General features: G+C 33.4%; 1 protein-coding gene across 3 annotated transcripts in view; it reads left to right on the forward strand.

Annotated features, from left to right (window-relative positions):
- Nucleotides 1-18563, forward strand: part of LOC143233063 (uncharacterized) — a 126289-nt gene that overhangs the window by 80907 nt on the left and 26819 nt on the right. For 2 of the 3 annotated variants that reach the window (XR_013017945.1, XM_076468941.1), the window contains exon 4: nt 14560-14598. The exons of the other annotated variant lie outside the window; for it this stretch is intronic. Coding sequence is in view for 1 of the 2 variants with exons in the window: in XM_076468941.1 (XP_076325056.1) it covers nt 14560-14598 (39 nt within the window). In the remaining variant the exon portion in view is untranslated. The remainder of the gene's footprint in view (nt 1-14559; nt 14599-18563) is intronic. 3 annotated transcript variants of the gene reach the window in all.

An 18563-nucleotide genomic window follows, 5' to 3' on the forward strand; every position in this document is an offset into this window, starting at 1 on the left:
CGTTAGCTAAAATAAAAGATTTGTTTATCTATTATGGGGAAGAAAGACTGCCGAAATAGTTTTAACAAGTTCTAAAAACTACTGTCACTTATGAGGTAAGGATGATATTTTTACCCATTTACATGTGTTAAACTGAGGCTTTGATAATTTACATAAGAACTTTCCAGCTTGAGGTGTATACTTGTTGACGAATTGTAAAAACTTACTTCCTAAATATCATATAAACATAAATAACTCATAATTCAGTTGAACTAGCAGCAATCTCAATCTTTGTCATTGTGAAATTCGGGAAGAAAGCTGGTTGGTCAGTTTTTATTGAGCACAAACCTACTCAATAAATACCTGTTAAACACGGCACTTAGCCTGATGTGGCTTTACTGTAATAAAACACAGATTGTTGTTAAACACAAAGCTAGGGGATGGGTTATCTGCGCTCTGTATGCTGCGACTAACGAAATATGATTTTTGACAGTCATATTTACTTTTGAGTCACTTGGGAGTCATGTTTAGTAACACGTATGACGTATATATGTAATTCTAAGAATGTATTTCTTCATAACACTTACTTTTTTTTCTAAAATCAAATTTATAAATATATTTTTTAGCAACTAAGGGGTAATCATACAATAAAATGTCTAAAAAAACAATTCTTAAAATTAGAAAACGATTTTCTTTTCACTTGAGGCATGTTTTAGTTGGTCCATCGTATTAAAATTCAAAACTAAATGGGTTAGAAAACATCTTGTAGTTCAAAGAGAAGAGAGGTATTCAGTATCTCGTTATTAGTCATATTTTACGAAAGGTTTATACTTCTAATACAAAATCATTCCGTTCTCGGGTTTTAATTCCAGTCTCAACAAATGTACTTGCCTCTAGTCTTACACTGCTAAATTAAGACTGGTTAACGCAGATAGCCCTCATGTAGGTTTGTGCGAATTTCAAAACAGCTTCAGACAAAAAATCTTAAGCAAAACTAACATCACTTTCGTAGCCTTCTGTGTATGTTAACTAGGAGTTGAGTCGATTTACTCAATTGCAATGAATGTCATAATAGGCTAACTTGTTTGTTTGGGCTATCTACGCTTTGCCCACCGCGGATATCGAAACCCATTTTCTAGCGTTGTAAATCTGCAGACATACCGGTGTGTCACTGGTGGGGTAAATACAATAAATAATGCAATTACTCTATGTAGTATAATATCTGACCCTAGCGGCGGTGAACATTATAAAAATACTCATTAGTTTGAGATTTAATTTCACTGGAGGGAAGGCAACTAGTCATCACCACCCACTGCCAACTCTTGGGCTACTCTTTTACCAAAGAATTGGAACTGACTCCCACTTTATAACGTTCCCAATACTAAAAGGACGACCATGTTTGGTGTGACGGGCCAAGTGAAATGAAATTCTATGGTTAACATTTATGTAATACAAAAATAAAAATATCCCAGAAGAAAATATCTGTATAAATATCTGTATTTAAACAAAAAATGTAGTTTTAATATGCAGAAGGAAATGGATATTCATACTAAAATATCGATAAAGAATTAACGCTTTAACGAACAATTTCAACATTAACGTTATGAAAACTGGTAAAAGTGAAAATTGAAATCGTCTTGAAGTTTCATCATCTTTTAAAACGTTCTAGTAAGTTATTATACATTCATTTTATATACCGCTTGGGACAATCAGTACTGCTATCAAATGTCTTTCTCACATTGTCCACTCCATTCAGAAGTCGTTTTTAAGAGCTAGACGTCGTCTCTGGGCAGCAAGTGTGTGTATCACTTCCTAAACACGATTTCTTTTAAGCAGTCGACTTATACAAAGGCTATTAGGTACAGTGAATATTTCTTTTCTAATACCTCAGTTAAAGTTAGGAGTACTCGTCTAGTGTGACGTTAAATTGACGTTGTTTATCTTAAAAACAAGATGTCTACACTTTCAAGTACGTTTGGCTTACTCGTCTAAAACGAAAATAATGTTATCAACAACGGCCGCTAGGGAAATTAGCTAAAGAAGCTGAATTTGAAGATGCTCCATCTAGTTAGAGTCAGACTATTTACTTCATAGTGAAAAAAAAAAGGGTTTTGGTGTATCCATACTAGTCAAATACTCTAATAGACTCCCATGGAACAGAGCTAGGACGAACGGTAGGTTGTTCGTGTATGTATACATATAGTAGTAATTTTAGATACATTTTGTACTTTTCTAAATTAACTAAGTTTTCTCTTCACATTTCGTTAGAGTATTACCTTGGCTATCTCTTTTTTTACTACCTATGAGTTTGTTATCTATCAGTTAGCCTATATAAACACATCACGAAAAATATTTTACTATTTTTGGAAAGAAATTTAAACAATCTTGTAAAAATAGGACTTTTTAACATTATGAATATAAATAATTGAGTGTTATTCGGGGCCTGGCATGGCCTAGCGCGTTAAGGCGTCCGCTTCGTAATCTGAGGGTCGCGGGTTCGCGCTCGAGTCGTGCCAAACATGCTCGCCCTCCCAGCCCTAAGGACATTAAAATGTGACGGTCAATCCCACTATTCGTTGGTAAAAGAGTAGCCCAAGAGTTGTCGGTGGGTGGTGATAACTACCTGCCTTCCCTCTAGTCTTACACTGCTAAATTGGGGACGGCTAGCACAGATAGCCCTCGAGTAGCTTTGTGCGAAATTCCAAAAACAACAACAGTGTTATTTATATTTTATAAAAAAATTAATTTGATATCTTAATAATGCAATGATGATAACATGCTCAGTATAGCATGTAGCAAATTAATTCATGTAATATTAAGAATCTGTATGGTTAAATCTTTAGCCACTTTCAGATAAGAAGAATAACGAAGCCATTACGGATTAATATGCGCCATGATTAACTTTCATGACAAACGGTGATGAAGGACTTTTGTCCCAAAATCAGCACCAAGCAAGTTTCAACTAGGATCGAATAATTCACTTAAAACAGATGATGATGACAAGCGGACCTACTAATTACCACTTTAACCATTCATCTATCTCAAGAGCATCTAGCATCTGGATGTATGAAGTAGCAGAAACCATAAAGCGGATTTTGTCAGATGTCTAAAGCTTTCACTTCAACCATTTCATGTTGTCCATTTATTCGTTATTTTCAGAAATCCTGTTACTTGCCAACACACTCGGACGTGGCTAATAAGTTGCTTGTCAGCTCTGAGTGTGTTATAAAAGTGACAGTCAGTTCTTCTAGTTGGATAATGGCAACTTCTGACTGTTCGGTAGTTCAGAAATAAGGACGTCTGTGGTTGAGCTGGTCATTTAGCCCTTGTGTCACATAAAGTGTCGGCCATAACGCTCATGAAAGTATCAAATACCATATCATTTACCACCACACTATTTAACGTAGTTTAGTTCGTGCGCTTAGACTGATATTTCTAAGGAAAAGCTAATATATGTTAGCGTTTTATATCGCATATATTCACTATTCTCTAACGAACTCTGCTGTTGCACAATGAAAGCGCATAACGAACGTAGACTAGTTCTCAAAAATATGTATATTTATTAGTTTTTTTCTGGTATTTTCTTACTTGTACAAAGCTTAAACGTAGATAAAACAATGTGTCTTTCTTTAAGAAAATTGATTTTTCAACCTGAACGCGAGGTAAGGTCACACACTTCTAGTGTTCAGGTATAGACTTCCCTAATTCAGAATTTATGACCAGAAAAAACGCGATCAGCCGAAAGTACCCGTCGCCACAAGGGCTTTACTCGGCTCTTTGATCCAAATAATGTAATTTACAATAACTTTTATAATGCCTCACTTATGAAATTGCGACACCAGTTCAACCGCATCACACCTCCACATCCGGACTCTTCCAGATCCTTAATCCAGCCACCTCTTTAAGTCATTACATTTTGCACACTAAAGGTATCAAAGTAATTCTATTGAAACTTTTCCCTAGAAAAGGCACATCCTAAAATTGCACAATTACCCTTGTAAGGTACTTGTATGTTACCTAAAATTCTATAGAATACTGTAGTAAAGTAGATCTGATTTACTTATATTTCTTATCTATACTTCGTTCCAAATACATGTAGCGTGCCTATAACAGCTTAATAGATCTCCAAAATATCATTTGTTTCAGATGGAAGCGTACAAAATGTTTTCCATACCTCTTTTAAGCTAAGCCTTACATATTAATTTTTTATGAAGCAGCTGTACGGATGCATAGCATATTTTACGACCCATACCAGTAAAACTGTTATATAAATGGCCATGTCTTGTGTGTTTTTACTGTCCTTTTAATCTATACTTTTATAGCTCTTCCGTAATGCTACATCTACTGCCTTATAAATATGTTGTTGGTTTCTAAATGTCCATTCCTCGCACATGATGTTTATTCGAACTGCACTTATAGTTTGTTGGAATTTCATTTTCTTGATCAATAAAGCATACTTTTAGCATAACCACTGAAAATATTTACGGAAACAAAAAGCATATAAATAACCATAATTGTTGTTGTTGTTTGGAATTTTGCACAAAGCTACTCGAGGGCTATCTGTGCTAGCCGTCCCTAATTTAGCAGTGTAAGACTAGAGGGAAGGCAGCTAGTCATCACCACCCACCGCCAACTCTTGGGCTACTCTTTTACCAACTAAAAGTGGGATTGACCGTCACATTATAACGCCCCCACGGCTGGGAGGGCGAGCATGTTTGGCGCCACCATAATTGAGATAATGTATAATTATTCATGGCATTACTTGTTCCTCTAAAGTCACGAGTTGTTATTATTTACAGACAAGTTTAAGAAAAATACAATGTTTACGATTTTTTTCTTACATTTGGAAAAGATCGAAAATATGGCACTTGTCAAAAACTTATGAGATAGTTTATTTGTTAGTGTTCTAACAAGTTGTAAAATACCATATACGCCTAATTCAGAAAGATGCAACGTATCGTAGGTCTAGTAATCCCTAAAGTTTTAACGGTCGTCATAAGCCATAAAGATGCGAAGTAATGAAACACTCTTAATCCAATATCGTGCATATTGCATTACTTAATACTAATAATCCAGATACAAAAAGGACATAACTCGAAAAATTAAAACTGAATTATGCGTGTTGTCATTCAGAACGTGCAAGGTTACACAGCTTTCATAATCCATAAAGCTGCCAGACAGAGGTTATCTCATGTGTGAGAATCGAAATAACGTATATTTCAGAAGCAAGAAAGATGCAAGGAGTGGTTTGATAACAGAAAAAGATGAGTTACTGCCTCTAAGCTTATGAAACCCACCTTCAAATGCGTTTACTTTGAAAAGCAGTTTTTATGTGATCATTAGTAATTGGTGAAACATAATAGGAATTTTTTTTACTTGTTAAGTTAAATCCATTAAGTTCATCTTTTATTGAGCTTAGGAGTCTTTAAGGTGAATTCTTAATCGAAACCCAACCATATTGTTTCAGAACATAGTTAAAGACATTATGTGTAATTTCGAGAAAAAATCAAGGAAAATAATTGTTTCTGTTCACTTATAAAAGCTTTCTTTAAAGCAACTATTTCTGTTTGTTTGCACAAAGCAATGCAATATCTTATCTATGCTCTGACCATCACGGGTATAGAAACCCGGATTCTAGCATTGTTAGTCACCAAAAATATCACTATGCTGCTGGAGGGAGGGTTAAGCAATTAAACGAATGGATTAAAAATATTTTGAATTTTCCAGTTTTCTTGAAGAGAAACAAAGTTGTTGTTTTTTTTCTAAAGTTATTGATGTTAACCAAAGATCCTTTGCTATTTTAAATATTTAATTTTTTGTATACTTTAAAGTCTGTACATGAAAGCCCTGGTCTACAGAAACATTAGTCTATATCCATATTTCATAATAGATACCAGCTTAGTCGTACATTCATCATCAACTTACCAGAATCCTTAAGCATAAGTGTAACACCACCAGTATATATCACTGCATGGTGTTTAATACTTCTGTCCTCTCTAAAGCTAGTATTCGTACTTGGAATGCATAGAAAAAAAAGTTATATTGGTCCTCAGAGAAAAGGTATTACAAAATAAGCGTACACAACTCTGAGCAAATTTAAGAAAGAATATGTTATTTTTTATCTTAGAATCGCAGTTTGGTGATCTTACATCTAATAATAGTCAGGGTAGTAAGGTGAGAGGTTTCTCATTTTTTCAAAATGCAGAAGAAACAAATATGTTGTGGCACGACGTGCTGAACGTGAGATAAGTAGTTGAGCAGAAAGAAGGAAATGTCCTCCTTTGGAAGCTAACCTCATAAAAATACCGAAACTATTATGTAGCAGTATTAGTATTGTATTCATGTTAGAAAAAGTGCACGAAATTTAGAAAACTATACCTGTAACTCTGGCAAGGTTAAAAGCCATTCAGTCTATTAAGGAAAAAGATTGTTAACCTTTTGCGAAAAATAAAAGGGATAAAATCTCACCCGAGTTAAAAGCATCAATTCCTCGAAAGCACTACATCGTTCGAACGCGATGTGTGTCCGTGATTGAATTTCATACATGGTTTAAGAATTGTGAGACTTTTAATGCATTTAAAAGAAAAAAACCTTTAGGAAGAACATTTTAAAGGAAATGCACTTTAGAGTTAGAGTGTGCCTAACCTTTTCCTACTGCTTTTATCTTCATCTTATTCAATAAACGCGTATTATTTCTAAACGGAATCAATAACGACTGCAAGGTTTCCAACAGAACAGTCACCCAATGGGACAGAGGTAAGTCTGTGGGTTTACAACGCTAAAATCAGAAGTTCGATTCTCCTCGGTTGATACAGCAAATAGCCCAACGTGGCCTTGCTATAGGAAATTACACTGACAAAATAAGTGTTTCTTCGGTGTCTCCTTTTCTCAGGGAAATGTTGAAATCGTTATTCAGAAAGGTTATGAAAAGCAAAATATTATCCATAATCCCAGAAGTTTATATGGGAAAGGATAGATAGATATAGGCCGATTGAGAGATGAATTGACAAACTAACCGATTGTTCAGTAGGTCAGTTGGTTAAAACAGTAATATATATATATATATATACTTAAATTTAGGAGGAAAATAGTTATACATATATATATACCAATAATGTTCCAGTTGTGTTTTGGGTATATTATTTAAGAATTCTGAACATATTAAAGTTTTCAATGCTTACACGTCATGAATAATTTGATATTTTTCTGCCTTCATAGAAATGAAAGACGTTAACTGCTAGATCCCACACTATTCAACATATCTCTAGAACGTATGTTTCCTTACCTCAAGAACATATGGCTCTTTACTGTATGTGATAGTGGTAATAACGAAAATGGGGCTTCTCCTCTTACATTTAAATAAATTCGATGACAGTTAAGTTCATGATACAAATGTAACATTCGTGTATATGTGGATGTCGTAAAAGCTTAATTTTGTTTGCGTGTAATGTTAACCTTTATATGACGGACTTCTTTTTTGAAGCGTTCGTTAAGGGTTTAGCTTATATACTGCGTAGCATTAAGTGATTATATATATATCTGTCTATTAAAACAATCATTTTAAGTAAATGACAAAAACAGATGAAATTACGTACTTTCTTTAGCTTTGTTTGTTTTGAATTTCGCGCAAAGCTACTTGTTTGTTTGTTTTTTGTTTTAATTTCGCACAAAGCTACTCGAGGGCTATCTGTGCTAGCCGTCCCTAATTTAGCAGTGTAAGGCCAGAGGGAAGGCAACTAGTCATCACCACCCACCGACAACTCTTGGGCTACTCTTTTACCAACGAATAGTGGGATTGACCGTCACATTATAACGCCCCCACGGCTGAAAGGGCGAGCATGTTTGGCGCGATGGGGATGCGAACCCGCGACCCTCAGATTACATGTCGCACGTCTTAACACGCTTGGCCATGCCGAGCCGCGCAAAGCTACAAGAGGGCTATCTGCGCTAGCAGACCCTAATTTAGCAATGTAAGACTTGAGGAAAGGCAGGTAGTCATCACCACCCACCGCCAACTCTCGGGCTATTCTTCTACCAATGAATAGTGAAATTGACCGTCAAATTATAACGTTCTCACGGCTGAAAGGGTGAGCATGTTTGATGTGATGGGAATTCGAACTCGCGTCCCTAAGATTACGAGTCGAGCGCCTTAACCACATGGCCATGCTGGGGCATTTTAGGTTGTTACTTCCTAAACTAGTTCGTATTACGTTTGTTTGTTTGTTTGTTTGTTTTAGAATTAAGCACAAAGCTACACAATGGGACATCTAAGCTCTGCCCACCACGGGTATCGAAACCCGATTTCTAGCGGTGTGAGTCCGCAGACATACCAGGGACTTAAGTTTGTTACTAACCAACCTAGTCAGAATTAAGTTTGTTATGGAAAAGAAGAAAACGATATATAGGTTATGTATAAGGTATATCAGCAGTAATTTATGGAATTAGTGGCATAATTGATGGTATTATTTTATTTCTTTGTGTGTGGGCAACTCGTAAAATAAACCAATAAAATCATTGACTTACAAGAGGTTTCTTGAGCAAACGTAAATAGTTGGGAATATGTGTTTAGAAAGACGACAGGGGGCACAATCGACAGATCTATAAAAACGATTTAACATAAACGCTTTAGATTTGTAGGTATGAATTTACGTCAGCACTTTTACAATAAGATTAAAACTGTAGATCGTGTTGAACAACCACACTGAATATTTGTTCTTCATATCCTTCAGTTAGCTCATTTGAAGTCCCTAATTTAATTTTAAATTTATTTTAAAACACCAGTCATTCAAGATATTCTGTGTAAAGACAGAAATGAGTGTCAGGACCCGGCATGGCCAGGTGGGTTAAGGCGTTCGACTCATAATCTGAGGGTCGCGGATTCGAATCCACGTCGCATTAAACACGCTCGCCCTTTCCGCCGTGGGGGCATTATAATGTGAGGGTCAATCCAACTATTCGTAGGTAAAAGAGCAGCCCAAGAGTTGGCGGTAGGTGGTGCCATCCCTCTAGTTTTACACTGTCTAAATTAGGGACGGCTAGCACAGATAGCCCTCGAGTAGCTTTGTGCGAAATTCAAAACAAACAAACAAACACAACTTTGCGCTAATTCCAAAAACAAAACAAACAGAAATAATAATATAAAACTGAATTAAAAATTGTTGTGCCATTGAAAGACAAGTATAAAGGTTGGAATAATAAATAAATGTAAGAACCACTATAGTTTTGACTGGTCGAACACTCATTTATTTAACGTATTAATGATTAATTCTATACACATGTAGCTAATTTCGCTACACGTTTTTCTATGCCAAAGGAGGTATTTTGGTTATTAGCAAAGATATATATATATATATATCAAAAATATTAGTCTGTTTGGTTTAGTAGTGACATACAATCATGTGCCTTGCGTTCGATCCAATGTACGTGAATCTCGTAACTTCACAAAATGGTCAAACTAAGTGCATATAGATGTATATTCACAATTTAAAGAGTTATATACATCACTTGAGATAGCGCTAGTTCATTTAAATTACTTTATTACATTTATTATTACAAAATTTCATTTCGTTTTATAGCTACTGTGATATAATGGGTTAATCTGATATGCACATACATCTGCGAATAACAATACACGCAAAAATAAAACTATATTTATCAAGTGACAGCACCACACGTGTAATTAAACTGAAAGCGATTTGTTACTGCATTCAAGCTTTGATAGTGTTTTGCTTAATAAATGATTCAAAGACACTTTCACTAAAGAACTTCTCTGGTAGAAGCAATAGGAAATGGTACCGTAGACTTCAACATACAATTACGTTTTCCACGTGGGAGTTTATGACATTTTCGTACGAGATAGGAAACTTCTTTATTATTAATTTCTTATAAAGAAAGATTTTTGAGAAAAGTAAAATAAATGTTGAATGAGATACATCCCAGGTGTCGCTGTGTAACTATGTTGTTGTTCTGGGAAATAATTGACAGTCATTACTTGTTTGTTTGTTGTTTTTAATTTCGCGCACAGCTACATAAGGGCTATCTGTGCTAGCCATCCCTAATTTAGTAGTGTAAAACTAGAGGGAAGGCAGCTAGTTATCTCCAGCCACCGCCAACTCTTGGGCTATTCTTTTACCAACGAATAGTGGGATTGACCCTCACATTATAATGCCCCCATGGCTGAAAGGGCAAGCATGTTTGGTGCAACGGGGAATCGAACCCGCAACCCTCAGATTACGAGTCGAACGCCTTAACCCTCCTGGCCATGCGTGACCATATTATTATTTATTTATTATTTATCTGCTCACCTATCTGTTAAAAAACACTATTCTTTATCAACAATTCTGTCTTTCAACCATTCAACGAACTTTGGTAGGAATTCGTCTTCCAGTCAACGGATTTTTCACTTTTCTATTTCAACACTCATTTTCTTACCTTTTATGCACCCACCCATGTGTTTTGTTTACTTACTTACCTGTGTTGTTAATGTTTGTTAGTTTTATTTTTATTTCTTTGCTTTCTTTGTTAGTGATGTTATTCCATACATTTATTTTTGTTGTTATAATGTTTACCTGATAACCCTTTTTTAATATTAATTTACCTTTTATTCTGTGCTTTGTTTCTCTCTGAAATTATTCCATAGCCGGAAGACAGAACTACTTTTTAATTTAAAAAATAGTATAATTTTTGTAATGAGCTAATTAACATTAATATTTTCACCTGTACATTGTCTCGTGGTTAATGTATTAATAATCTTCGAAACAAGGAAAGGTTATACATGAATCCTAGGAGCTCCTGACCTGCCGTTTTGCATACAATCGAGTAATATTCAGGTTTAAAATATAATTACAAATGCTATTAGCAGTTTCTTATTTACTTACAGTTTTGTTTACAATTGAATATATCTCGCTTAAAGATTAAACGATGTACGATACTAAGTTAATTAATGAATTTTCAGGTTTGTTTGTTTATATTTAGAGATTTTTAATCTAAAAAAATCTTAGATGCTTGACATCATCTATCAATCTATTGTACACTGGTGAATCAACCGCTAATGTATGGTCTTGAAACGTTAATGTTCGAGGTTTTACTCCCTGTGGGTAACATAGCGCAGATAGCCAATTAACTGTAAGTAAAAAACATAAACCTATCAGACTCTCAAAGGCAGATACTTTCGCCATCTGTTGTCAGTTTTAACAGTTTTTTGCCCATTAACAGATCTGTTTTAAATCAGGGAAGAAAGATTATCCAGAGCCACATTGATTATGGTTTATAACTATTTTTTGTGTTACTGATAGAATATGAAAATCACGTCTTTACAGTAAGAAATTGTATTAACACATATTTATTTTTTCTAAGACACGTTATTTGTAAAAATTTGTTTTTAAATAATTTTGAACTGAAAAATAGTTTTAGATTTTTAAGCCTCTCTATGATCTCATAATTGACATAAATTACTTTATTGTAAGTTGCATTCAGAAAATTAGATTCTAAGTACAACTCTATTAACTATGACAACGCATATTGCATATTTATAATAATAAAATAATCGCGTAGGCGAGGAAATTACAAAATGCAAAATAGAAGATGAAGTAATGGTAACAAACTTGCCAAATTAAAATAATTCTATTGTTAAACACTAAAAAAATGTAAAATAATTTTGTTGGTAAACACAAAAACAACATTTTGGCAACAGCCCTTCATCGGGTTTCTCACTGGAAATCAACTGGGAAGGGCTGTTTCCCGAAACGTTGCTTTCGTGTTTATCAATAAAATTATTGTGTGTTTCACCATAACTATATTTTCTATCCTAGAAAGAAAATCCTGTACTTAAAATTAACGAGTGAAAGACCTTAACTAGTTTTTGCTTTTCGGTAAAAACACTTTCTTAATGTATATTCTACAGTATTATTATTCTTTGGTGGTACTTTATCGTTTCAACTTTATCAAATGTATTAAGTTTATCTCAGGACATTCAAATAACATATCCTAAGAATGCTAAGATTATCTCTGAATACATGGCAAGGAACCTTTCAGGAGGAAGCAATCAAAATGCTATTTTGTTGTTAAAATATTCTTTAGAATGTCAACTTTTGAGTTAAATAAGATTTGGTCTGATGGTTTCATTCGAGCACACGGAACAAGAAATGTATATATCTGGGTTTTTTCGTAGGTCTTATAGTGTATTAAGATTGTAACAAATGGCTTGATGGCTGTGCTCTTCGCAGAAAGTCTTGCGATACTTTCTCTCAGTAAAACTTCCACAAACGTCTGAATTATCGTTTTCCCAAAAGGATTTCCACTTTCTCTGCACTCCATTTCGCCGTCGAAATTGTGATATCAAAAACTGCCTTTCCATAACCTTGATAAATATATATATATATATATATATATTCGCTCCAATTTCTTATCTGTTAGTGCTTTTGAACATCTGAATCTGAGTACATGTCAGAAAATGGAACCATTACAGCACAACCTTTTGTAATTTGTTGTAATTTCATTGATCTATGTAATTGAAATTAGTGAGTAATCGGTTGTCGTATTTCATCAATCATGATATACATAAATTTAGATTTTATTGAAAGCACGAAATATATTACACTGGTATAGTTTGTTTTATAGCAAAGTGTAAATACTGCATGACATTCTAATCAATCAAGTTGGGTGAAAATCGTAAACTAACTTAATAACATTGACGTTTAAGCAGAAAACAAATGTGTGTGTTCTCAAAGTAAAAACAGTTCTATGAAGATATAGCTACGATAGTTTACTGTACCAACTCGAGCAGGATGTTTGAAAGTGAAAACATTATTTAGTAGTTTATCATATACACAAAGCACAACAGATGTTTTACATTCATTGGACTAATTTGAAACATCTAAGTAAAATAAAGACAAAACAAACTTTCAACGGTTACCTTCTGGAAAACCTTCAGTTTGACCACAACTCTAAATTTTCAACAGTTACTTTATCTGACAGTCTCTTCAGTTGGCTCTACGAAACTAAATTTTCAACGGTAATTTTGTTTCACCTTTGAGTTTGTTCCGTGATACAGCTCCACAGTTTAGTGGATTAGCTCTGTACCTCAATGTGCATGAAAAGATACGGTTGTGCCTACTAGATTGGTATTTTCACATGTCGACACACACACTCCTTCTCAGGAGTTTAAAGTAGTCACCTGAAGTTGGCCTTTCCAGTAATAGTTTCGAGTTATTTGATGTTATGGCCATTTACTAATGTCAAAACGAACTCGATGAACTTTGATTCTTAAAAGGGAATCACATTAAAAAATGTCTAATCTATGAAGATATTGCTACGATAGTTTACTGTACCAACTCGAGCAGGATGTTTGAAAGTGAAAACATTATTTAGTAGTTTATCATATACACAAAGCACAACAGATGTTTTACATTCATTGGACTAATTTGAAACATCTAAGTAAAATAAAGACAAAACAAACTTTCAGTCTCTTCAGTTGGACACTAGTTGGCACAAACTAAATTTTCAATGGTCACTTTGTTGGCACTTTTAAATTTTATGGTCACTCCACTTTTGAGTTTGTTCCATGATACAGCTCCACAGTTTAGTGGATTAGCTCTGTACCTCAATGTGCATGAAAAGATACGGTTGTGCCTACTAGATTGGTATTTTCACATGTCGACACACACACTCCTTCTCAGGAGTTTAAAGCAGTGTATATGCAACGTAAGTTGGTTTAAGATATACGAATGATAACTATAAATAAAAATAATCACAAAGTATTAACTTAGCGAAGCTTAAACCGAGACTTTCGTTTTAATAATAAAGTGTTGCGTGATGTTAAATTTAATATGCTGAGAGTCAGCGCGATGATAATCTAGGATGTTCTTATAAATATAAGCATCTTCATTATGCCATAAGCATGGCCTGCGGCAATGAAAATAACAGTTTAGAATTCTCTTTCTTTTTGTAGAAAAAATTTGGGGTATTTTTCAAAGTTTCTATTTTGAGTGAGTAATTACCATAGCGCCCAGATTAGATAACCTCAACTATGATTGCGTCCCACTAATTAACAAACCTGTGCTTTTTGAAGAGTGTGAATTTTATCAGATTTTATCGTTGTTGTTGTTGTTTTCGTGCCTTTTTAACCTGTTAATTAGAGAATTGAAAAAAACCTTAAAGTACAGGGATTATTACTTCAATGTCAGTGCCAACAGATAAACCTTTTACTGTGTTGTTTTCGAGAACATTTTTTTAATAATTGAAACCTAAAAAACTATTACTCTCTAAGAAATCAAAAAGGATGAGTTAAATTTTTCCTCCTTCCAAAAGTAAAATATTTGAAGATTTATTTAATTTGAGGAAGTGATTATAAAAGCAAATAATTATATATATTCAACTGTGTAAGCAAGCAAAAGAAATAAATTTATCATGTTATTTGGAATCTATATTAAATGTATAACATATGAAGTTAGTTTATGAAACCCTGTTTTATTTGCTATTGTGATTTGGTTTATTTTGTTTAGTCAAAACCCATCTTTTTTTTTACTTGTTGCATGGAATTGCATGTGTGTTGTAAACTGTGCTGCATGTTTCCATCTATAGGTGACGCTGCACGAACTACAGGAAATGTCCAGTATTTTGGTAAGTTTTTGCATGTTAATATTTTTATTTAAATATTTATAATTTATTTTAATTTTTAGGCCTTCAGGCCTTTGTATTTTTAACTCCGTTTTACGTTTATTTCATATAGAAATATATTTTCTTCCTGATTTATTTAATCATATAGGCTTCTGTATCAAACACAACAGTGATCGTTAATACAATTTGTTGATTCATGTGTATAAGCATACATTAAAAGTGTAATCAATAGTGAGTTCGGCATTTTAGTACAGCGATTTTCAAGTTATAGAATAAATGTTAAACATTGAGTAAAATTGCGTTTCCATCTTCCCGTGTTCATTTGCATTCTGCATCAACAGTACATTTTAAAAAACCGACATTATACAATAATTAATATGTTAATATGTATATACAAAATTTACAAGGTTAGAAATAAAAATAATTCATAGAATTTCTACTTATTCGCTAAAGAGGTAAAATCACAATTTTATATATATATATATATACTAATATTCAAGATCCAGTAAAGATAGAGAGAAATTACGTCTCGTATATTAAGCAGTCATGTTCAACTAAAGCGTCAATTTTGTTTACAATTTTAGACGCAAGCTTAAGGTCAAACACATTTTGTCATTTAAGAACGAAAACCTCTGCGACTTAGCTCTTTTCTCAGCACTTCTCTTGGACTGATATTTAGAACAACATAGAATAAAACTTTGTAATATATAAATACACCATTAATTTCGTCACCTATGAGACATGAGACCGGCTCTTTAGTTTGTTCAGACCTGTGCGATCATTACGTAACCAAACCCTCTATGTAACACCAGGAAATAGTTTTCATATGTAAGTTCCTTGTGGCACGTACCCCTAGCAGTGGAAAAGTAATCGATGAAATCAATAGTATACAGCAAATGATTCCTGTTACTGAACAAACTGTTACTAACCGGGACTTCTCAGACCTTTCATCGTTAACGACTGATTGTGAGTGTTTGTGGGCAGTAAAGAAATGTTTACACCAGAAGCGTGATGTCGTTCTTCAAGTTTTTTTCACTCACTATAAATAAAAACAATAAAATCTTTTTAACGTGGAAAACAAAATACTTTCGTTAAGTTTTCGTTAGTTATCGATAAAAGCAGAAATAATTTAACAGACTGAACTTTGCATTCACGTATGCTAATTTTTTAACGTGGAAAACATAACAGTTTCGCTGAATTTTCTCTGTTTATCTATAAAAGCAGAAATACTTTAACAGATTGAACTTTGTCCGAGGTGGACAGATAGTCCAACGTGTGGTTTTTGTGCTAAAATAAAATAAATAAATAATGTTGAAATGTCATATAAAATCAACTTCTCGTTGCACGTGGTCTTTCTTATATATAATTTCCAAGTGTTTTTATGGAAATGTTCAATAACAAATTCACAACACGAAGTACGTATGCCATGAATCTGCTGTTGTGTTCTACACACGGCACATAAAACAAATGGAAAAGATAAAATGGTAACTAATCTGTGAAGCAACTTCATAAACACAGAAATATTTTAATACATAATTTTCGATGTTAGCAGCGCCACCAATAAGTAATTCTTCAACTAAATAAGAGTAATTAAAAATACAATAGAGAAATTATATATTGCATTTTTTCAAGTGGTTGCATAAAAAAAAAGTAAACCATGTCATATTCAACCATAAAACCAGAGAAGAACTAGAATCTATCTAACTGATGAATGCAGTTAATTTAATATGTTTTTCTTGCGCTCTTATTCGAAATGTTTATAGTTTGTTGTTTCTTCTGTTCGGTTCTCTTGTTATTACACTATGTAACAAAATGTTTACTTTTTCTTGTTCGTGGACAGAAAGTGTTATTTACCAGTTGCTTATGCCTAACGTAAATAGAAAAGACCTATTTTTCTCTTAAAACTTTGGTTTTGTGACCTGGGAGCGTATAATGAAAACATGATGTGAGACTATATTTGGAGGCTGATACGTGAAAATGATTTACATTACAGTCGCAAATCTCGAAAAACTACTCACTTCTAAACATTTCTGTATAACTTTAGTATAAGTACATGTAAATCTTGATTCATATATTGTTTTATTCAGACCTTATGTAAATGAAAATGTGCAAATTTGCCCGTTTTTTACATAGAAAATAGGTTAATTTCTAAATTTCATTATCCTGGTCACAAAAGCAAAGTTTGAAGGGAATAATGGCCATTTTCTGTACTTTTACAACATAAGCAATTAAGAAATAATACATACTATCCAGGAACAAGACTTGTGTTACATCGTGTTATCTATATTTTCGACCATAATCCCGTAATATTTCACGAGAGTCAGCTGTATTAGTTTAATTTGTTTAAAAGTAGCTTACTAGTAAATACTTGAAGCTTAACCCATCAGTTCAATTGATATACTAGTCGTCCGGCTTCGAGAAGTCGCGACCTCAAATCCGAGCTGAAATATATATATAACGTAAAAAATATATCACATGACCAGCTAAGGAAATTTGAGATAGTCTTAAATTTCTGTTGTATACAAAAGTACAAAATAATCCTTATAAGAAAAATATGTGGTAATGAAAATAAATATATGTGTATTAAAAGTTCTTTCAATACCGCTAACAAAAATAAAGTTCACGAAAAAATAGCGTAAAGCTCACAGAACACATAAAATCGAGTTGTTTGCTTCGAACATTATTACCGAATTCCCATAAAACTTGACAAAACTTAACTTAAGCCTTTTAACAAGGTCTTGTAACCAGTGAAAATCCATTAAACGGCTTCGACAGAGAAACTTTCGATTAGCTTGACATGTGACATCATAAATGACTACGACACCTATTATTTTCTAACTATATGGTCGTTTGGTAAAAGGGTACCCAGAATACACAGAACTAACGTCTTTGAAGGTACAATAAAAAATAATAAGTTAACTCAATAAAAATCGTACATTAAACAATAAAACTATAGATATTCCATTTAAAATAATCAAGCTATATGTAACAAGAAGAAAAATAACTAACTAAACGTACTATAAGGCTATTTTTCATTGACTAACCCTTAAGTTAAACCCTTAAGAATTAACCCAAACTCGTAAATGACAACAAAGTACAGGAGGTGGCAAAGAAATAACAAGTAATTAAAGGAAACTCATAACGTATATAATGTTGCATTATATTTTACGAACTACATATTTTACAAGAAGTAAGAATATATTTTTTAGGACAAGTACTACGTTTCGATCGCTGGTGCGATCATTCTCAAGTATACAAGTTTTAACATCAAAGAAGGTTTTATTATTTATATCAACATTCAACAATCTAACAAGGTATTTAATTTATAGAATTGATAGTGGTTACTTATTCATGTGCATATCAACCCGTGAATTGACAGATTATTTATTTCTGAATTAGTAAATATATATATATATATATAACAAGAACAAAAGGGTTTGCTGTGTTAAAAATTCTGAGCCAAATTATTTGAATTTTTGAGACATTATTTGATAAAAAACAAACATTGAAATATTCAATAGCATAAAGCTTTATTAAAATAAATGTCTTCAGTCTCTGTTATAAGACGTCATTCAATGTTTTCATTATCCTTATAAGAAAATTATTAGGTTTTAGTGAGATGGAACTTAACAGGAAGGCAGGTGATAATACCACATTAAAACCCTTCCATCTCTGTTATCATACAGCCCTTCTAAGATAAGCCTACACCACGCCTTGGGATAAGGAGGTCATACTTTTATTAGAAAGGTACGGCTTGGACCTTATGAGGATAGATTGACAGTCAGGCTCATAATGAGTAACTAAAGAGAGTAATTTTATTTTAATTGTTATTTCCTTGCCTTTATACTTCTCCTTAGAATTACATGTTGAACCTCTGACACCGCATGCTCGTAATGATAACAAGGTTTGATCGATTAGGGATTTACCTGTCAGTTTTAATATTCGTTTTGTGAGTTTTTGACATGATC

Source organism: Tachypleus tridentatus, chromosome 12 (genome assembly GCF_004210375.1).
Source record: "Tachypleus tridentatus isolate NWPU-2018 chromosome 12, ASM421037v1, whole genome shotgun sequence".
NCBI classification, from domain to species: Eukaryota; Metazoa; Arthropoda; class Merostomata; order Xiphosura; family Limulidae; genus Tachypleus; species Tachypleus tridentatus.